Below are 19887 nucleotides of genomic sequence, written 5' to 3' on the forward strand. Positions count from 1 at the left end.
CAAGACAAACAACTCTGGACAGCCGGAGTTTAAACCTGTATTAAAGCATAGCACATTTTGAAAAGTGACATTTTATCAATGTGTACCATCTCTGAATCATCCCACATCAATGTGATCAGTTTATGCATTAACAGCTATGCTTATTTAACTGCCACTTCAGCAAATGCATGAGCCACGGGAGACAAAGGTGAACCCGAGTTCTTTCCAGTTAATACATCAACAGCCAAGGTCAGGTGCTCTGCCCAGTTACTTTTTTACAGAAACTCTCTCCTTATTCACCAACAATATAGGAGCTGAAAGGTGTAATGTCCTTAACCAGAAAGGACTGAAATGCCTGAGAACACAGGAATTAGCTCCTGTAGACGCTATACTGTATTTAGACCACTGACTTGCGGCAGGAGCTAAAGCAATTCTGACTTGTTGCCCAAGTTGTTTATGCTAAGATGAGGCTGCCTGCAAGAACAGAAACTCTAGCTGACTCCTCTGTCACCTCACACTTTTGTCCCCTTTGCTGCTTGCTAAAATCTCCGTCTCGATCTAGGAGTATTTTCTCTACTCGAACATACCTCATCAGTACACTGGCTGACAAACGTTTATGGTCAAATCCTTGTCCTCATTTACTCCTGTACAAATCCGACGCTTTGAAGGGTGGAGCCAGAAACAAGAGCAAGGGCGTAACTCAAATTACAAGAGTAGACTGATGTGCTGGAGAGAATCCATTCTTCCACTGGCTCTGCAGGACTGGCAGTAGAAGGCAGTAATAAAACTGAAGCGGACAGACACTCTTCATACTTGAAAAGATCAGGATTTAAACAGGAAATGGCACTTTTTTTAGAATCACTTTCAGAAATAAAACTGCCTTCTGATATTCATCCTGCTACTAAAAATCAGACGAAGATATCAAATTACAAGTGAAAGCTGTGAAATTCCATCTGCATTGCTTTCATATACCTATAAAAATGTTCTAAGGGACTTTAAAAGCAGTTCAAGAGTAAAAATAAAATGATCCCCCAAAGTGTAGCTGAAATGTTAGGATCTGTAGGAGGGCATAATTGGACATTGAAGTGTGCAGTGCTGGTGGTGGTATTATTTTTGAGAAATAATGACTGAATCCTTTACATGGTCAAAAGTACCCATGTAACATTAATCATAAACAGCATGCACGGACAACCTGAAAAGAAACATCAGGGACTGCCTTTCTTTTGCAATTGCTCCAGTTTTCTTCTTAAGAGGTTGTAGTTTTCCTTGGTCCCGGGTGCCATAGGATCAAGCTTTAGAGAGACTTCATAGTGCTTCTTTGCTAAGTCAAGATTTCCCCAGCGATGATAAAGCACAGCTGGAACATCAATGAGGAATTTCATTAGCAATATTGTTGAGTAACATGCAATCTTGCCAATCACTTGGAAAACAACATTAAAGCATTTTGTTTCCAGTGAGGGTCTCTCGCTGGCTGGTGGCACAGTAGCTGCTTGTTCTGTTGCCAAATGCAGGAGCAAAGCCTGGGAGCAGAACTGGCATGGGAATGATGAAGGAATGAATTACACTGCAGCCATAAATGGCAGCTCTTATCTGGTGAGCTCATTGCGGGTTACAAGCACAGCATAAATGAACCAATTTGCAGACACCAAAGTGCAGCTACCTCTGGGCTGGATTGTGCAGCCCTCTTGATCTGTCATATAGCGTGACAGCTTTTCTGGTTTAGTGCCCTGTTCTTTTGGCCGGCAGTTTTTCTAGGAAGTAAAATAGAAATCTGCCCAGCAGGAAGAAGGCTCAAAAGATTGCTTTTTCTTTTTAAACACAATGAATACGAAGCAAACAAATAATATAGCTGATAAGAGTTAGAAAGGCTCTTACCCAAATTACCATGATAACTGGCAGCATTTGGATTGGCTTTAATTGCCTTGAGGAACAAAGCTTCAGATTCCTGAATAATTTAGAAGAACAAGTCAATAGGACAGTCTACTCTCGTAGTATATAAAATAATGCAAATTTACCCACGATTGTAATTAAAAACCCTCCCAAACTACGCCATATCTGTATACCACTGTATATATATTCTAAGCCTGCATGATCCTGTAGCTCAGGTGGCTACAGAAAACAGTAATAAAGCTATGAGTAAGTGCCATGCTTTCACAGGCTGCTGTTATTTTAGCAGAGAGTTATTAAACGCTAGTGAAGTTTGCAAAGCAGTTTACTTAAATTCTTTTTTTTTTTTGCATAGTTACAATATTTTCAAACATTGCCTGCTGAAGTTCTCCCTACTTATTCAATCAAGTTAAGGATATGTTGTGGTTTAACCTGGCAGGCAGCTAAACACCACACAGCCATTCGCTCACTACCCCCCCTCCCCAGTGGGATGCAGAAGAGAATCAGGAAAAAAAAGTAAAATTCATGGGTTGAGATAAAGACAGTTTAATAGGACAGAAAAGGAAGATAAATAAATAAATAAAAATAATAATAATGATGATGATAAAGGAATATACAAAACAAGTGATGCACAATGCAATTGCTCACCACCCGCCAACCGATGCCCAGCCAGTTCCCGAGCAGTGGTCACCCCTCCCCCAACTAACTCCCCCCAGTTTATATGCTGAGCATGACGCCATATGGTATGGAATATTCTTTTGGCCCGTTCGGGTCAGCTGTCCTGGCTGTGGCCCCTCCCAGCTTCTCGCTGGCAGGGCATGAGAAGCTGTAAAGTCCTTGACTAGTGTAAGCACTGCTTAGCAACAACTAAAACATTAGTGTGTTATCAACATTGTTCTCCTACTAAATCCAAAACACAGCACTGTACCAGCTACTAGGGAGAAAATTAACTCTATCCCAGCCAAAACCAGTACAGGATAATATAATTCGGTATCTGAGCAAACTGCTTTTAGACACCTTTTCCTTTAAAATAGTTTTTAGCATTTAAGATGGGGGCATTCCAGTAAACCTCTTTCAAATCGATGTTTCAACATGGTTCTCAATGAAGAGTAGCTGAGTGCCTGCTACTTAAAAAATCAAGCCAACTGAAATATTCCTCACATTTCCTCACAAGTTATCTTTTCCATATTCCCACTTGTGGTGTGTACTCTTAGGACTGTTGATATATGAGTACTTCTTATAAAAGCTGAGCTCCCTCACCAAATATTCAGAGAACAATTTACTGCTAATTTATTCTCTAATTCAAACTTTTTTATTTTCCCAAACGAGCTGCTAATATACTTTTGTTCCAGAGTGTATTTCCTGCAGAAGTTTAAAAAGATACCCCCCCCAATCCAAATGGAGCGTATTTACTTGCCTGCATGCAAGTTTAGATATTTAGAGAGCAAATTTTACACAGATTTCTATGCTGTGCTGTGTTTTAGGGAAAGTTGCCCATTCAGTTTCAATGCAAATGACCTGAAGATAAAATTACCTCAGTGTGGTAGGCTTCCATCTGAATGCACATACTTGCTGTCTGAGGTATGTGAGAACAATAACCTGGGGAAAAGGCCTTTCCTTTGTGCTAAGCTTTCATTACTTATATCCACAAAACACAACGCAGGCTCTACTGAAACAGAAAACCTTTCAGCCAGATTTTTGGTTCCACCATCTTCTCATGTGAAGCATGAAATAAGTCTTTGTAAGGGTCCCTCACGGGACAAGAAATTTCTGATGTCAAGATTGAGTCACGCAACTTTGAGTGACTTAAGAGCTTCCCAGTATGTCCAAATTCAAACCCAAACTACACACTCCTTTCAAAGCATTCCTTAGCACAGCTGAGGCTGCCACTCTGAAGACAAGAGAGACTGATGCAGACAGCGCCTTCATCTTCTCAGGTCAAGGAAATTACAAACCCTAGGGTCCTTGACAAATCCTTTTGCAGGACATCCTGTTTCAGGAGAAGGAATACTTGGATAGGAGTGAACAAGGGAACAAGATGTCTGGAAATTGAGGGAGTATATGACTCCATAGTGCAAGTTTTAGCATTGCTTTTCCCTGGCATAAGCAGCAGCTCCAGCATTCTCATACCCAGACTATTAATGTTCCTGGATGCATTGGTCTCTGAAACCCATACTATTTAGTGTCTTCATTAATGTTTTAGATGATGGGACTGAATGCACTTTCAAAAGCTTTACAGATAGCACCTAAGAGGAGGGAGTGGTCAATACACTGGAGGGGAGAGCTGCTATTCAGAGGGACCTGGACAGGACAGAGAAATGGACTAACAGGAATCACGGAATGGTTGAGGTCGGAATGGACCTCTGGAGGTCATCTGGTCCAACCTCCCTGCTCAAGCAGGGCCAGCTGCCCAGGACTATGTCCAGGCAGCATCTCCAAGGATGGAGACTCCACAACCTCTCTGGGCAACCTGTGCCAGTGTTTGGTCACAGTCACAGTAAAAAAACACTTCCTGATGTTCAGAGGGAACATCCTATGGTTTGGTTTGGGCCCATTGCTTCTTGTCCTGTCACTCAGCACACCACTGAAAAGAGCCTGGCTCCATCCTCTTTGCACCTTCAGGTATTTATATACATTGAGATCCTCCCCCTGAGACTTCTCTTCTCCAGGCTAAACAGTCCCAGCTCTCTCAACCTTTCCCCATAGGAAAGATGCTCCAGTCCCTTCATCATCTTCGAGGCCCTTCACTGGACTCTCTCCATTATGTCCATGGCTCTCTGGGAACTGGACACAGGACTCCAGGTGTGGCCTCACCAGTAGACAGGAAGGATCACCTCCTTCAACCTGCTGGCAACCCTCCTAACACAACTCAGGATATCATTAGCCTTCTTTGCTGCAAGAGCACATTGCTGGCTCACGTTCAAATCAATCTGGTGTCCACCAGGACCCTCAGGTGCTTTTCTGCCAAGCTGCTTTCCAGCTGGGTGGCCCCCAACATGTACTGTGCCTGGGCTTGTTCCTCTCCAGCTGCAAGGCGTTACACTTCTCCCCTTGTTGAACTCCATGAGTTTCCTACCAGCCCATTTCTCCAGCCTGTTTAGGTCCCTCTGGATGGCAGCATGACCCTCTGGCACATCAGCCACTCCTCCCAGTTTGGTGTCATCTGCAAACTTGCTGAGGGTGCACTCTGCCCCATCATCCAGATCAATAATGAAGATGTTGAACAGGATTGGACTGCAGGAATCTCATGAAGTTCAATAAGAGCAAATGCAAAGTCCTGTATCTGGGATGGGATAACCCTAAGCAAAAGTACAGGCTTGGGGGCAATGGTCTAGGAAACAGCTCTACAGAAATGCATCTGGTGGGCCTGGTAGACAGCAAATCGAACAAAAGCCATCAGCGTACCCTCACAGCAAAGATGACCAACCACAGCCTGGGCTGTGTTAAATAGAAGTACAGCCAGCAGGTTGAACGAAGTAATCCTCCTCTATTTAGCACTTGCGAGACCACATCTGGAGTATGTGTTCAAGTTGGGGCTCTCCATTACAAGAAAGACATGGGCATACTTTAGTAAGTCCAGCAGACAGCCACCAAGATGGGTGGGGGCTGGAGCACAAGACCTACGAGAAGCAACTGAAAGAACTGGACCTCTTCAGCCTTCAGAAGAGAAGATGAAGGGGAGACCTTATTGCTATCTACAAATACATGATCAGATGATACTGAGAAGACGGAGGCAGACTCTTCTCACAAGTCTGTGAGACGGGATGAGACACAATGGATGCAAGCTGGCATATGGGAAATTCCAATTAGGTAAAAGGAAACAATTTTTTTTTTTTTTACCGTAAGGGTGGTCAAGTCCTGAACAAACTCGTGTCGTTCGTCAGCGTTCGACCAACAGTCAAGCACTGGAAGATGCTGTCCAGAGAGGTTTTAGCATCTCCATCCATAGAGGTGTTCAAGATTCAACTGGAGGTGGCCCTGGTTTGGGTCCGGGGTTGGACTAGATGACCTCTGGACGTCCCTTCCAGTCAAGATTATTCTATGATTCTAACTCAGTCACCTGAGAAACATACTGAGACTCAAACATTTGGCAAGTCTAGTGTTGTTGCAAGATAACCTCCTCTTTTTGTACAACCATCCAAGCCTAAAAATCAACAGTGGATTGGCACTTGAAAGCATGTAGTAGTCAGAAGTCCACAAAGTTGTATTTTTTTCCACTGCAAATTTTACTATTTTGGTCTAATAAGTAAATCTCTGCTTTCTTCACCAGGCAGGTTAACAGCAATCAAAGCGAAAGATGTGCTGTCCAATTAATTCAGTTTTATGCCTAGAAGTTGCCACCTACACAAAGAAGCATCTAATGTACGGACTCATCCTTTCACTGCTGAAGCACGATGGGACAACATGTGCAATGCGTTCCTAGAAAATTTAATGAAATAGATTCTCAAAGTTGGCTGCCATTACCATACATCTTCAACTACATGCTGAAAACATTTTTATCACCACTGCTTTGCTCAGCAGCTAGTAGAAGCATACTGGCTGATTAAAGGCTATTTAAGGTGCATCATATTCATATTACTGTAGATATATGGAGTAAATATACATTCCAGTACATCCGGTGATATTTCAAATTGCTCTATGTTGCCAAATCTTTAAGTGTCGCCAAGAAACTTGCACACTGCATATAGCAAAGGCTTTGGGTAAGCACACTGCATTCCATCTGCTGCGGAGGCCACAGCACAAAATTATAGTCTGGCTTTATTTCAAATACATAAAATGCTGAATGGTTTCAATTTACTGTACCTCTTACAGGAAAAGCATATACATAACAAAAATACAGCATACATATTTTCAAAGAACTAAAGATAGTTCTTTGCAACAAGAACAAGCATTTAAAGGAGAACTCCAACCTGGTATAACAGATGTTAATTAAAAACCAAAACAAAATCATCAAAACAGCTCCTCCTTGATGTGCTTTTGTTTCTGGAACAATAAATCATTCATGAGTAGATACAAACAGAAGTCATAAAGTGTTGGGGTTTTTTTGGTCACTTAGGAAAACCATCTTCTGCTGAAAATCAAAGTGCATTTGAAACTGAAGGAGAATGTTGTGTGCTTATTGGAGGGAAATCTTTCATAACATAGTAAAACCTTTTTGACTCAGTGTCTTTTAAAATAAGAGATAACAAAAAAACCCAGAACAAATCTTACTTTATGGCAACAGAGTCAATACAGTAACAACTTTTATACAGACACATAACAAGCAACCTAATAAATGAAGTGCCTGAGGTTGTACGACACATCAGACACAGCCAGGCAGCCCTCTGAAAATTACCTCCATCACCTTGACAGTCTCCATCCCCTCCTCCTCCCTTCCCATCCCGAACACTCAATAAAGATCCTTAAAGAGCCATCCTCTTCTCTCTGTTTTTAGATGGTGAGGGGGTAGACAAGAAATCTGAATTTTCCATGCTTTTTATTGTCATTTAGCATTTTCCCCACTTCAAAAACCTGTATCTCCTCTTTCTAGGCGATGCAAAATACAGCTACTGAGATCATAACCTTTTCTAAGTGAGTCCGCTTTCCAGTTCCCTTAATTTGCTCTCCCAGTTACAGCCCATCAATTTCAAGTTACTAGCTAAGTTTTTTGCTCTATACAAACCTACTACTCCATATCGAACTATTAAAACACTCACTGGCTCCCTGCTTTCTTCCCTGGGCTCCACTGCTCCTTTTGCTTTATTCAGGATGCTGACTTGAAAGCTTCATTTTCCCCTATTATCATTTCTACTTTGTCTCCAACACATTCCCCTGCAGCATAATGACCTTTCAGAGCCAGCAATCAGAACCACTACCTCCTTTTTTATTTTTTAAATCCACTAAGACAGACTTGTTTCTCCTATACCTGGAAAAGTTTTCTAGCTTGTTTTCAACTTATTTTTTCTACTTACTTCATTATAAATGCTCTTTATTCTGTCATGCTGCATACTCTTCTTGATGAAAAACTATACAATCCTCTATTCTTTCACAGTCATGACTCACCAAAATAATCCTAGCAATTACCTCCTCCATAATCTCATCCCTTATACATTCTGGATGTTAATTTGTATCCTTCTGGAACCTTGTTACAGTAACCTAAAATACATATTTTAAAACAGTCTCAGGTGGAGAGAAAAAAGAAGGAGAGTGTACGGAAAAAAAAACCAGCCAGTCTAGAGAAACAGCAATGGTGGGGTGTCTAACAGCATCACTAACACAAACAAAAGCAAGTGCTGGGTTGTCACAGGCCCTGGCTTTACATGTGGACAGGTCATGACTCCACAGCTGAACAGGATTGTAGAAATGTAAGTGGACACAGTATTTGGTGGAAAAATGTATCTATTCTGAGAAGTTTAACATCATAAAATCTTCTTACTTTGCATATACTGAGGACGTTCCTTCAGTGCTGCTAACATCACTATCAAAAAGCCATCAAAACCTCCGAAAGCCACAGTTCAGTAAATGATGTTTTTCTGAGGAATACCAAAAGCTTCCTTGATTATTAATTTGTCCCTATCACATACATAAATCAGTGACTCTGGAGTCAATTAAACCAACTAAATATATTAACTGTGTATGATTTATTCTCTGTCAGCGCATACAATTCCTTCTGGAAAATAACTCATTCTCACCAGTTCCATTACATTTACTACTTGTAAATATAAGTAGCTAATGCTGAGGTACCACTCGCAGGCTGGTCTACTGTATCCAAGAGAAAGTTCAATACATTGCTCAATGTATGGACTTTTTCCTCATAATATTCTGGGATCACCCAGGTAACCCATCCTCTATCTGGGATTAGCAAATCTGTAATACCTCTATTTCAGATAGCGTCTGAGGCAAAGAGCTAGAATTCATAATCGGGTAATGGTAAACCTTTACATACAAAAAGCACACATCTAATTTTAGTTCCTGAACCAAGGCCTCTAAATCAGAGCAGGCTCTCTCTATCGGCAGTGAAGCAATACAAGACCCTAACTGCCCTCTAGTGTGCTTAAGAGCCTATTTCTCTCCACTGACCACTGACATAGCTAATTTAGGGCAGCAACATTTCTAACACAGGCATCTAAAATAAGGTGGGATGAACTTAGGCCAGAATCACACAGCAATACTGTGACAGAAATGGGCATTGAAACCTGACTATCTAAGTCATAGTCCACAATGACCTCCTCAAACACTTTCTACGGAAACTTACAGAGTTTAAATAAGAAAAAAAAAAAACCAACAAAACACAACCAACACTCAGAAAAGCTCTAGTTACCTACCTTATATTTTTGCGATTTCCCCAGTACATTTGCCAATGAAAACATAAGGGAATGATCATTAGGTATTAACTCCAGGGCCTCTCTTCCAACTGCTTCTGCTTGAGCTAGATTGCCTGGGAGCCCATGTAGTGGAAAAAGAGAAAGCATCTTTTAACACAGCCTTATTAGTTACTTTTCATGCTGCAAGCACACATATTGTATGAATAGCTGATTACACGCATTTTTAAAGAAAACCAGGTATCACACACACACAAATGTAAAACCCTGCAGAATAAGACAATAGAAAACCTCCATTTTATTTTCAACAGATAACACTTTCAGAAGAACAACAAAGCACAGATTCAAAAGTTCTGAAGTTTGGTCTATAATACAAACATGCTTGCACAATGATGGCATTTCAAAGAAGGATCAGAAATTCAATTTATGGGCTGGATTTCATGTGATGCTTTAAAACCATTGAGTCAGAAGGTATTCTTATATTTATGGAGAGTGTCTGGGTAGCCAAAGAAGAGGCAGAACTCCTTTTAGATGAATACAGATAAAGCTTTAAGTTTTGCAAGACACTGAATTATTCATTAAAACATTCAAATGGGCTTATACCTGTGTTATCAAGCAATATGATCATATTGTTCCAAGCCAAAGTATGCTCTGGTTTCAGAACTGTAGCATTCCTCCATGCATTCAATGCATCTATATGGCGATTCAAATCTGCATACTAAAAAGAAAGAAAAACTCAGTAGTTTCACCCTGATTTGCTTTACTTTCCTATCATGTACTAAAGACTCTAAAGAGTTGTTAATGTTTCATTCCATTCTAGTAGAACTTGTTTTTATAGACAAAAATAAAAAATGTAAAGAATACTAGGGAAGTATGGAAGATAGAGTGCTATATACTAATTTTACCCTGCTTTTCTCTGGGACCTAAGCTTGTTTTCAAGTATGCATGTACCATTAGGATAGGGAGGAAAACCAGCGTACAATTTAGAAATCTACACAAGCGAATAAGTAAATATTTAATATAAATATTTCCAAAAATCTAAATGGAATTTTTGGCATAGTTCTACTACCTAACAATATACAAATGACTGTAAACCAGTCTAATATTGGGAAATGATTAATAACATCTTTTAAACAAAAGACCACAATCTATATTTTTCTTTATATGAAAAAGTAGGACTACCAAAGGTTGTATGGAAGGAATTATACTGGGAAAGCAATAGGAAAAGCTACCAAATATATGAAAACACCCTGAACTACAAATCAAGCAAACTGGAGTAACTATCAGCATTTAACAGTACAGCGAAATTATATACACACACACACACACAGACATATATATACACACACACACACACAGATTACTGTCATAGCTATCATTTATTCAAAAGCACTTACCAACCGCCCTAAATTGTAGTAACAGTCTGGATATTTTTTCCTGTGTTTAATTGCTGTCCAGTAGCTTTGCTCTGCCTCTTCAAACCTTCTTAAACTGTTCTGTACTATTCCTAGATTCATCCATGCAGCAGCGAAATCAGGTCTGGGCAAATTGGGAAGAAAAACAAGAGAGAGGACAATTGAGCATTTGGAACACAAGATCCTATTGTATCATTTCTGCTCAGCTGGTGGAAAACACTGCTTAGCATTGTTCTAAACATACTGTATTTGTACAGCTAAGGACAGCAACTCCTCTGCTTCTTGGAGCTCATTTCGTTCTTTCAGAATATTTCCAAGGTTGTTCATGGCATGTACATATTTAGGATTCAACCTAAAATTTAAAATTTAAGAGATGATTATTATGTATGTGACATATATTACTATATGCAAATTGCTAGCTCTGCAATACTGCAGACCATGAAAATGAATACCTAAGCATTTTCTTCATGTTAAACATGAAAGTAATTTTAGGAGAGTTCATTAAAGCAGTAAAATTCCTAATACCTTACAGCTTCTCTGTAGTATTTGATTGCAGCACTTTGATTTCCTTTATCAGCCAGGTTTTTGCCAACATTGTAGTGCACCTGAAAACACAGACAAACATTCTACCAGATGCTATACAGTCAGAAGCCAAGTTGCTATAAATTCTTACTCCAGATAGATACAGTCAGGTTGTTGTGGTTTAACTTCAGTTGGCAACTGAGCACCACACAGCCACTCGCTCACTCTCCCGCGCTCCCCAGTGGGATAGGGGAGAGAATTGGAAGAGTAAAAGTGAGAAAACTCATGGGTTGAGATAAAAACAGTTTAATAATTGAAATAAAATAAAATACTACTACTACTACTAAGAGTAATAATAACGACCTACAAAGCAAGTAATGCATAATGCAATTGCTCACCACCCACCGACCGATGCCCAGCCAGTCCCCGAGAAGCGGCCCCCCCGGCCAGCTTCCCCCAGCTTATGTACTGAGCATGACGTCACACGGTATGGAATGTCCCTTTGGCCAGTTTGGGTCAGCTGTCCTGGCTGTGCCCCCTCCCAGCTTCTTGTGCCCCTCCAGCCTTGTCAGTCGGTAGAGCATGAGAGGCTGAGAAGTCCTTGACTGGTGTAAGCACTGCTTAGCAACAACTAAAACATCGGTGTGTTATCAACATTGTTCTCATCCTAAATCCAAAACACAGCACTGTACCAGCTACTAGGAAGGAAATCAACTCTGTCCCTGCCGAAACCAGGACACGGGTCTTGCGTCATTCACTGCTGGCTTTTGTGGTAGGTGGATACTTAAGATTGGACAATACATACAATGAAGACAGCAAGACAAAGTCTGAAGAATAAATTAATGAATCAGTTTACCTGTTCCAGCTATTTAAGAAAGATTATTCACTTCCCGATTTTATAAATAAGGTCACACTTTCCACAAGACTCTCTATATTGAGACCTCCTGCTCTTCATTTCATTTATGTGTCAGACAAGTAAGAGAAAGTCTGACTCAATCAAATCCACCATAGCAGAAGAAACACTACAGCAATGTAAGTGTTGATTAAACTTTGCTTTTGCTATAGTATAAACTAGAAGAAACTCAACATTAACAGAAAAACTAAGCTCCATATTTCAAAAACAAACAAAAAATAATAAATGCACACACACACTATTGTCTGGGGATAAAAATGCATCAAACAGCATTTCTGAAATAAAAAATAATGTGTATGGCAACATGTTTGAGACCTTGCCTGTTAAAAAGTGGAGAATGAAGGAAGGATCTAGAGCTTTGAGATATAGCTACAGGGTAGAAGACACATCATCTGAACTTACGGCAAGGACTAGATAGGAATAAATATATTTCAGGATAAATCTGAGTTGGAAGACATCTCAAATTCTACTTTAAGACAAATCTCAGAAGACTACATTACCTGGTCAAAGGGAAGACTCAAATTTAGAAATAACAGGAAAGTACTGTGAGTACTGACTCCTGAAAATAGACTTCTCAGCAACTAGATCAGAACTCCTTATTTAAATTACCTTGCTATTTGAAATCAATTTGTATATACTTCATCTAAAACAAACACACATTGTGATTTCTTCCACTTTGAAAATCTAATTTAAATCTTTTCAAAAATACTACGCAGGAATTACTTCAGATTGAAGTACAAAAAGATAGGTTTGTAATGCATTTAGATAACTCTAATTCACCTTCTACATTGAGAAAAGGATTTTCTCTCATGTGTCCATCAAAGGAAAAATCTTAATTGTTTTTGGCACAATACCTGGGACCTATTGATCCAGCACAAACAATTATGGTTGAACCTAACTGTTATGGTATTTAATTGTTGAATTCCATCTCTATATGGCTGTGACTATGCAGTAACATACCATCAACAAATAAAGTTAAGAACATTTTCCATGCTTTCTAGAATGAGTGAAAAGGTAGTTTCACTGGTTTTACAGACAGCATGGATGCTATAAAGTTTACTAGGCATACACAGAAGCAGCTCTTCAGGCTGTAAGATATAAAATAGCACACAAATTCTGCATCCCATAAAAGTAGTTCTAGCACAGCTTCCAGGAAAAAAAAAAGATCCAGGCACTTCTTTTGTACATTCATAAAAATACGACAAGGTCCATGCCAAAGAAGCAACAGAATGGTACATTTATATCAGGACATAGCCATTTATAAAGACCAGTTGATGGTGTCCAAAAAAACCCAAAAAGAGTAGCATTGTTTTCCCAGGAGTCATTAAAATGAAGTGATACACCCTGAAACATGTTTCTTAGGACTGAATACTATTTGTATATCTCTTCCAGAAATTTCTCAGCACACTATGATAACATTCTTACCAAACTGGATTGCTCTGATTATATATGCCGAAGTTTACAGACTCAAAATTTATTCAGAGCAAATTAGGTTGTTAAACTTTGCTGTGTTTCTAGATAAAAGATAAATCGTGGCAAAACAGAAAAAACTAAGAAAAGATTTCACTCAATGTATATTAGCCCTTAAAATACCTGACTTCACATTTCAATATCAGCAAACAAGATTACATTAATGTGATTCAATTTCTTTCTTGAAGTTTTACAAAAGTCTTTTTTTTTTTTTAATGTTTTACAAAAGTCATAAGCATTACTGAAAGAAGAAATTTGATTAAAGACTGGGGACAGAGCATATGAGAAAAAACTTTGTATACACCAACCGCTCAGTCTTTCACATGTCAGCTGTCTTATGCTAGGAAACAGTCAGCATTTCACTGTCTGATTCCATTTTTCTCAATTTTTAAAAACATGGAACTTCTTAATATCCATTTCTATCTCAAAAGCAGCAGCAGCAAAAATATTTACTCACGTTAACAGAATTGTGCAGACTGCAGAAACCTGAGAGATATCAATTCTCTCAAGTCAAAACATCAAATGAAATATTAAGTGTACAGGTACATTTTGTCAACTGAATTAAAAAGATGTACTATAGTCTATTAAAACTGGCAGCAAAACTATTTAAATAAACTATTAGCATTTTTGATGGTGTATTTCTCTGTCCTCATAAATAGCTTCTGTGTGAAAGGAACCGATATTTCTATACAGTACTCCTGAAAATGAAGAATTCCTCACTGAATGTTGGTTTCCTAATTTTTCTTCAAGTGAAATTGTAGCCTTCGTTCCTCTTAATATGGGGGGGGACAGAGAAGAAAGGAAGGGAAGAAAAACTAAAACAAACATACCAAAAGAACCCCTCAGCCTACCACAAATACTCAATGACAAAACCAGCTTTACAATGGATTATAATATGCAGTAACATCCTGCTCTGAAGAACAGAGTCAGCGAAGGGTTTCCAGGCACATAGTGTCATTTGAGAGGTGCAGGTGACTTTTGCCATACAGCCATGTCTCTCACCTCACTGGCCATGACAGAGAGATGCCAAGATCAGCCTTTAGCTCTACTCCCCCAAACCAGGCCTACAATAACTATTTGCCCTCTGCTAAGCACAAGGCTGTAACTCTCCTTGATTTCTGCTATGACCCCTGCCTGCACAACATGGGGACAAGTACTTTCTATATACCAGTGGACAGGAAGAATCTGGCCTTTAAAAATGAGGGGCCAGTGTTTAAATTTCATCTCTAGAGATGTGGTTCTTCTGCCTTTGGCAGATATTGTGCATGCCAACCTGGGAGAGAGGATTTTCCTTTCCCGATTAAACATTTAACAGCAGACATAGCATTTCATTATTAAATGATTAAAGATAGATATTAACTGGAAATGACGTATTACATTATGCCCACATGCTCCTTTATCAATCTTAAACAGGTAATTACTTTACAGTAATAGGTCTAAAAGGAGCATTTCTCAGGGATGCATAACAACACAGCACTGAAATCAGGGCAATTAGGTAAAAATACCTTAGGATAGAACCTAGCTGATCTCAACAGGCATGTGTTGTTTAAAGTTAACATAACCATGGCACCACAGCCTAGCCAAAGAACTGGCTCTATGTGTTTGTTCGCAATACCTCAATCGGCCTAAGAAGCCAGTATAAAAAAGCAAAAGCACTGTATATTATTCTATGTTAGACACACATAGTGCTCGAACTCTTATTTAAGTGCTTAAATGTGCACACACATTTATATGAGGAAGAAAGAAAAAATTTGTATTTTCCTGTACAAAAACAAAATTACTGTCAAACCGATTTTTTTTTTTTAAATTTTTTTTCCCCCCTCAAAGCAGTGTAGGAAGAAATTGAACTATAGTATCATCTTCTAGGAGGTACAACCCCTCAGTTGGAGCACTACCATTATCAACTATTTTATTCTCTCTTCCTAGCTGCTTATAATTACCTTCTCAGCAAATATGAACATTTGCTGAGAAGGATGGAAGCAAAGCACAGATGTCAAAATTTCTACAGAAACATGCAGATGCTTCTGTTCAATGCCAGCTTCTTTCATCAAACACTCTTCTCTTTCCTCTAGTACTGAAATTGCTTTCTAAATAATAATAAAACAAAGCCTTTTTGATCTTCACATTTTGTTTGTGCAGCTAACGTTGTCTAAAGCTTCTTCTGCATGACTGTGCTTGTACACAAAAAACCCAACATCTAAAATGGTATCTGTGTGGCAAAACACTGCAGATAGCCCCTATAAACATAGCCCACAGCACTGAAGGTAAATTCTGCAGAAGATAATCCCCTTTTAATATATAGCATAGAAAAGAATTCTCAATATCTAAAGGAAATGCTCTGTAGATCAGCTTCATAAATCCTTAAAGAGCAGTAAATCTTGTTCTGTCACAAAGAGGTTTTACAAGACCTTTTAAGAAAGTATAGAAAGTAACCTCACAAACTCTGTTGTACATTTTCAGTACTAACATAGGTTGCCTTTGACAAACTTGTATCTATAATAATTACAGTTTGCATAAAGCATCAAATACGAAGTTACTATCCTTAGTATGTCAAGGCAGACTGGTTAGTAACACATTCTGTTGGGAGTATCACAACTTCCTTGCTTATTATTGCAGAAAAGTTACTACTGAATTGGCTTTTTAAAAATTATGTTTATTAATTTCTATCCTTTAAAGAAAAGCCAGTAGCAAGGAGAATGTACAGATTACATATGGAATTATTAACAATTTACAATCATTTAAATTGAGTTATTTCAATTCTAGGAAAAGAAAAATGGTGGCTACTTCCCATGTATTTAACAATCCAATTGCAAATTTTATTTAGATAATCAATTAGAGGAAGTGATCCAGAAATAAAAAACACCTCTGGATTCTTAAAAACTGCCATGGCTTTGCTAAAAGCCGAGAAAAAGTAACTTGGCACTTCCAACAATAACTTACCACATGGCAGAAAAAGGCAGTAAGGTGAGCATTTTTAGGAATAATCTTTAAAATTAAAAGAAACAACGTGTAGTGACCTCAGAAGGTGAGGAGCAATACAGCAATGTCTAGAAATAGTGAACAGCAGTAGGGCAAGGGCAAAATCTCACACAACCTTACGTATCTACGTCCGTTCTAGTTGTCAGGACTTCGTTTATCATCAGTGGAGAGAAACGCACAGATCTAGGGTGCAGTCCTTCTGGCCTATGCCAGTCATTTAGTCCAAGGTGATGATGAACACATGCTAAAAGGGACAGCTTCTCCTCCCCAGTTATAAAGGAAGCCTGGCTGACTCGCTCAGATGTAGATGCCTAAAGCTAAGGAGATAAATCCAAGCCAGTAGTCTGATATGGTGAAACAGTAGTTATGCTTTTATCATAGCCTGTAATTAGATATTCCAGTACTTCAACAAAGCACTCCAAGATAAACTTGCAACATAATGACACCAAATGAAAAGATATCAGATTGGACCTAGTGAGCCAGTGGCACTGAAATATTCCAAATTTATAAACTACCTGTAACATATAATCAACATATCAGGAGAAAACAGTCTCTGTAACTGTTCACAAAATTTGTTTTAGCAAAAACAACACAGGTCTGGTTCTAACTCACGCTAGTGTATATCACCACTGAACTCCAGGAATTAAGTCAATCTAAAAAAATGAAAAAAGGTGGTAAGAGGAAATGGAATCAATATACAGGCACCTTCTGTTCAGCTAAGAAAAATACTGCCAAATGTATTGAAAATGTATACTGTTTCAGGCTAACAACCTTTGAAACCAACTTAAGTGCAGGACCATGCAAGTTCAAATGTGTGACATACTCCTGGACATGTTTAACCAAGATCTGTAACATGCTTCTTTCTCTCTCTTAAAAAAAATTTAAAAATTCTATATAATATGTATAACATATGTATTTAAAATATTTTAAATATTTTAAATAAATAACATTTAAAATATTTTTTTAAAATATTTAAAACATTTAAAAATCTGTATTGTGAACTTTTTTTTAAAGTAAAAATCTTTGTAACTTCATTATGGTACCTGATTATTTCCAATAAATTTTAAAATCACAGAGCAACATTTATCAAAGTTGATCCTAAATGTCACCCTCTTGAGCCAGATGCATCCATCACTCAAGGGGGTAGATTCACTACTATTCCAGACAATCTGATTTAATGCAGTTTCCACGCCTCTGTCTAAAGAGATGTTTAAAGAAGATGAGTCCTGAAATTAGAGAAGGCACTGCTGTAACTACTTGTTACTTAGAATTAAGGTAAGTTTACTCCACACTGCTCAAATACAGGCAGTTTGGAATTGAAAAGAGCTGTACCACAAAACATGAACTAGGAGCTGCAGCTTTTGTTGCTCATTGGGAGACACCTGGAGATTCTGGGACCCTGCTACATAAGGGAAGTAAAGCATGACCACATCACACATATTAAAGATGTTCCAAGGACAACAAGAAAAAGTTATTGTCTGCATTCCATCTTTTGGTCTGCATCAGCCTCCCACTGAAATAAATGGGCCACTGAAGGTCCTGTGGAGTCATTTTTAAAGGAAGTCTGCAATTTCGAGACAACAACAAAAGATCAGACCAGAACCTAGTTGCAATTTTCACATTTACCTTTGTCAAAATTGAATAAATATAGCTGAGTCCATAAAGAAAAAAACAGATTGCCTCTCACACATGAACTCTCTAATGCTGTTGCCTAGAAAAGTTCCCTACTACAGAGTTACTCTTTCAGCAAAATTGGAATGTGAGCCTACAAAACCCATCCTGTTCACATCACCACGCTTTCCATTTGTGCAAGCTGTCACTAGCAGCAATACAGCTCAGGCATGTCTAGAGGGCCCAATGTTGACAAACACAAGATCATTTTCCCTGTACACTCATTGGCTTTGAACCAGCTGCATTAGTTCAGTAGCTTGCACACAGCTTATCGGCTCAAGCACAGCACCGTGCGAACACAGCTACACAGCTTCCCAGCCAGACATGGCTTGTGTCCAAGGAGCTTGGAGCACAGGCAAAGAGAGCGTGGATCTGTCCAAAGCACTCTTACCATGGCAGATGGATGGAATTACACACAAAGGAACAGACTGCGTTTGCTCCATTTATAGTATGCGCTTGTCATCCAGAAGACAAGATATACTGAGGTCATCATTAAAAAGAAGATGGTTGCCTACCACTGCCACACAATGAAATACAACAGCTCTTTTTCTATGTATTGAAATCTGGGATTATTGAAAGACACCACCATGTTGTAAATATTGGCCATAAATGTTTTTTACAGCTCACCGCTGCATATTTGTATTCCAGTAGATGCTAAGTTTATCATTCTCTTTGCAAAGTTGAGCATTCACAGGTTCCTTTTTAAATCCTGTGTCTTGATCTGTATTGTCTAGATATCACTCTAGATTACAGAAATCTATTCTTTTAAAAATTAATTTATTTTTATTGACAAGCTGTGCATTCCTATTCCCAGGCTCTTCAAAGAGAGCCTCTGCTAAAATTCAGACAACATCAGGGCTCTGTGGTATGTTCCAACAGATCACACTCTCAGCTATCAAAGGACTGCTGTGGAGGTCACCTCTATTGGCAAGCAAGATTCAGTCTACTATGCCAAACACTGGTGTTCAGCTCAGTGAAACATCCTATCGAGTCCCACCCTCTTACTTGTTCCCTCACTAAGCCTTACAGGGAATATTACAGTTTTCCTCAGTGCCCATGTCTGAAGACTCTAGCCCATCAGCCACTGTAGAAGAGCAGAAGTGGGAGCAAAGATTTTACCCCCACATCCTGCGATTACACTGATGATACAACACTGCTTTGTCCCTTAGCTGTGTTGACTATATATACCATTGGAAGGCACACAAAAAGGATTCTAAAAACATAGCATAGGCATTATTCAGGTGAATACATTGCTACAACTTACTTTCTTTTTGATATTTTGTTGTAATAACTTGCAATTATACGCACAATTGTTTTAGTAGATTTTAGTAGCAGTACGTCCAATTTGACTGGATGCCTTTCCTGAAGTGTATTGCCCCTTCTCCCTCCCCTCCCCACTCCCACCACCAAGTTCTGAATTACAATATTGTAATTTGTACTGTCTGGTATTTTGACTATGCTACCACTGTAATTTAGGTGTCTGACATTTTAATGTCATATTCTTGCACCAAGCAGACTGTGAATAACACTGTACCACAATATATTAACTATGCATAACACTCCCTCAATCCTAAATTTCAAAACACTTAAAAAAAAAAAAAAGATTAGAAGTCCACATGAGTGACTTACTTTTGCATTCAGAGGGCACACAGACAGTGCACTCCTAAAAAGCTGTTCTTCTGACCTCCACTGACTGCTGCGGAGTGCACAGCGCATAACATTTATCAGCAAGATTCCAAGTACTGCCACA

At 38.9% G+C, this 19887-nt stretch overlaps 1 protein-coding gene across 1 annotated transcript in view; it reads right to left on the reverse strand.

Moving 5' to 3' along the window:
* Positions 1-1060: 1060 nt before the first annotated feature.
* The window catches only part of TMTC4 (transmembrane and tetratricopeptide repeat containing 4), a 59271-nt gene continuing 40444 nt past the window's right edge, over positions 1061-19887 (reverse strand). The window contains exons 11-18 of the mRNA XM_009333371.1: positions 19767-19879; positions 11108-11187; positions 10827-10934; positions 10565-10706; positions 9771-9885; positions 9171-9283; positions 1855-1924; positions 1061-1336 (exon numbers count right to left, since the gene is read on the reverse strand). Of these exons, the coding sequence (XP_009331646.1) occupies positions 1185-1336; positions 1855-1924; positions 9171-9283; positions 9771-9885; positions 10565-10706; positions 10827-10934; positions 11108-11187; positions 19767-19879 (893 nt within the window). The 3' untranslated portion in view covers positions 1061-1184. The remainder of the gene's footprint in view (positions 1337-1854; positions 1925-9170; positions 9284-9770; positions 9886-10564; positions 10707-10826; positions 10935-11107; positions 11188-19766; positions 19880-19887) is intronic.

Source organism: Pygoscelis adeliae, unplaced genomic scaffold, assembly GCF_000699105.1.
Source record: "Pygoscelis adeliae isolate BGI_AS28 unplaced genomic scaffold, ASM69910v1 Scaffold48, whole genome shotgun sequence".
NCBI classification, from domain to species: Eukaryota; Metazoa; Chordata; class Aves; order Sphenisciformes; family Spheniscidae; genus Pygoscelis; species Pygoscelis adeliae.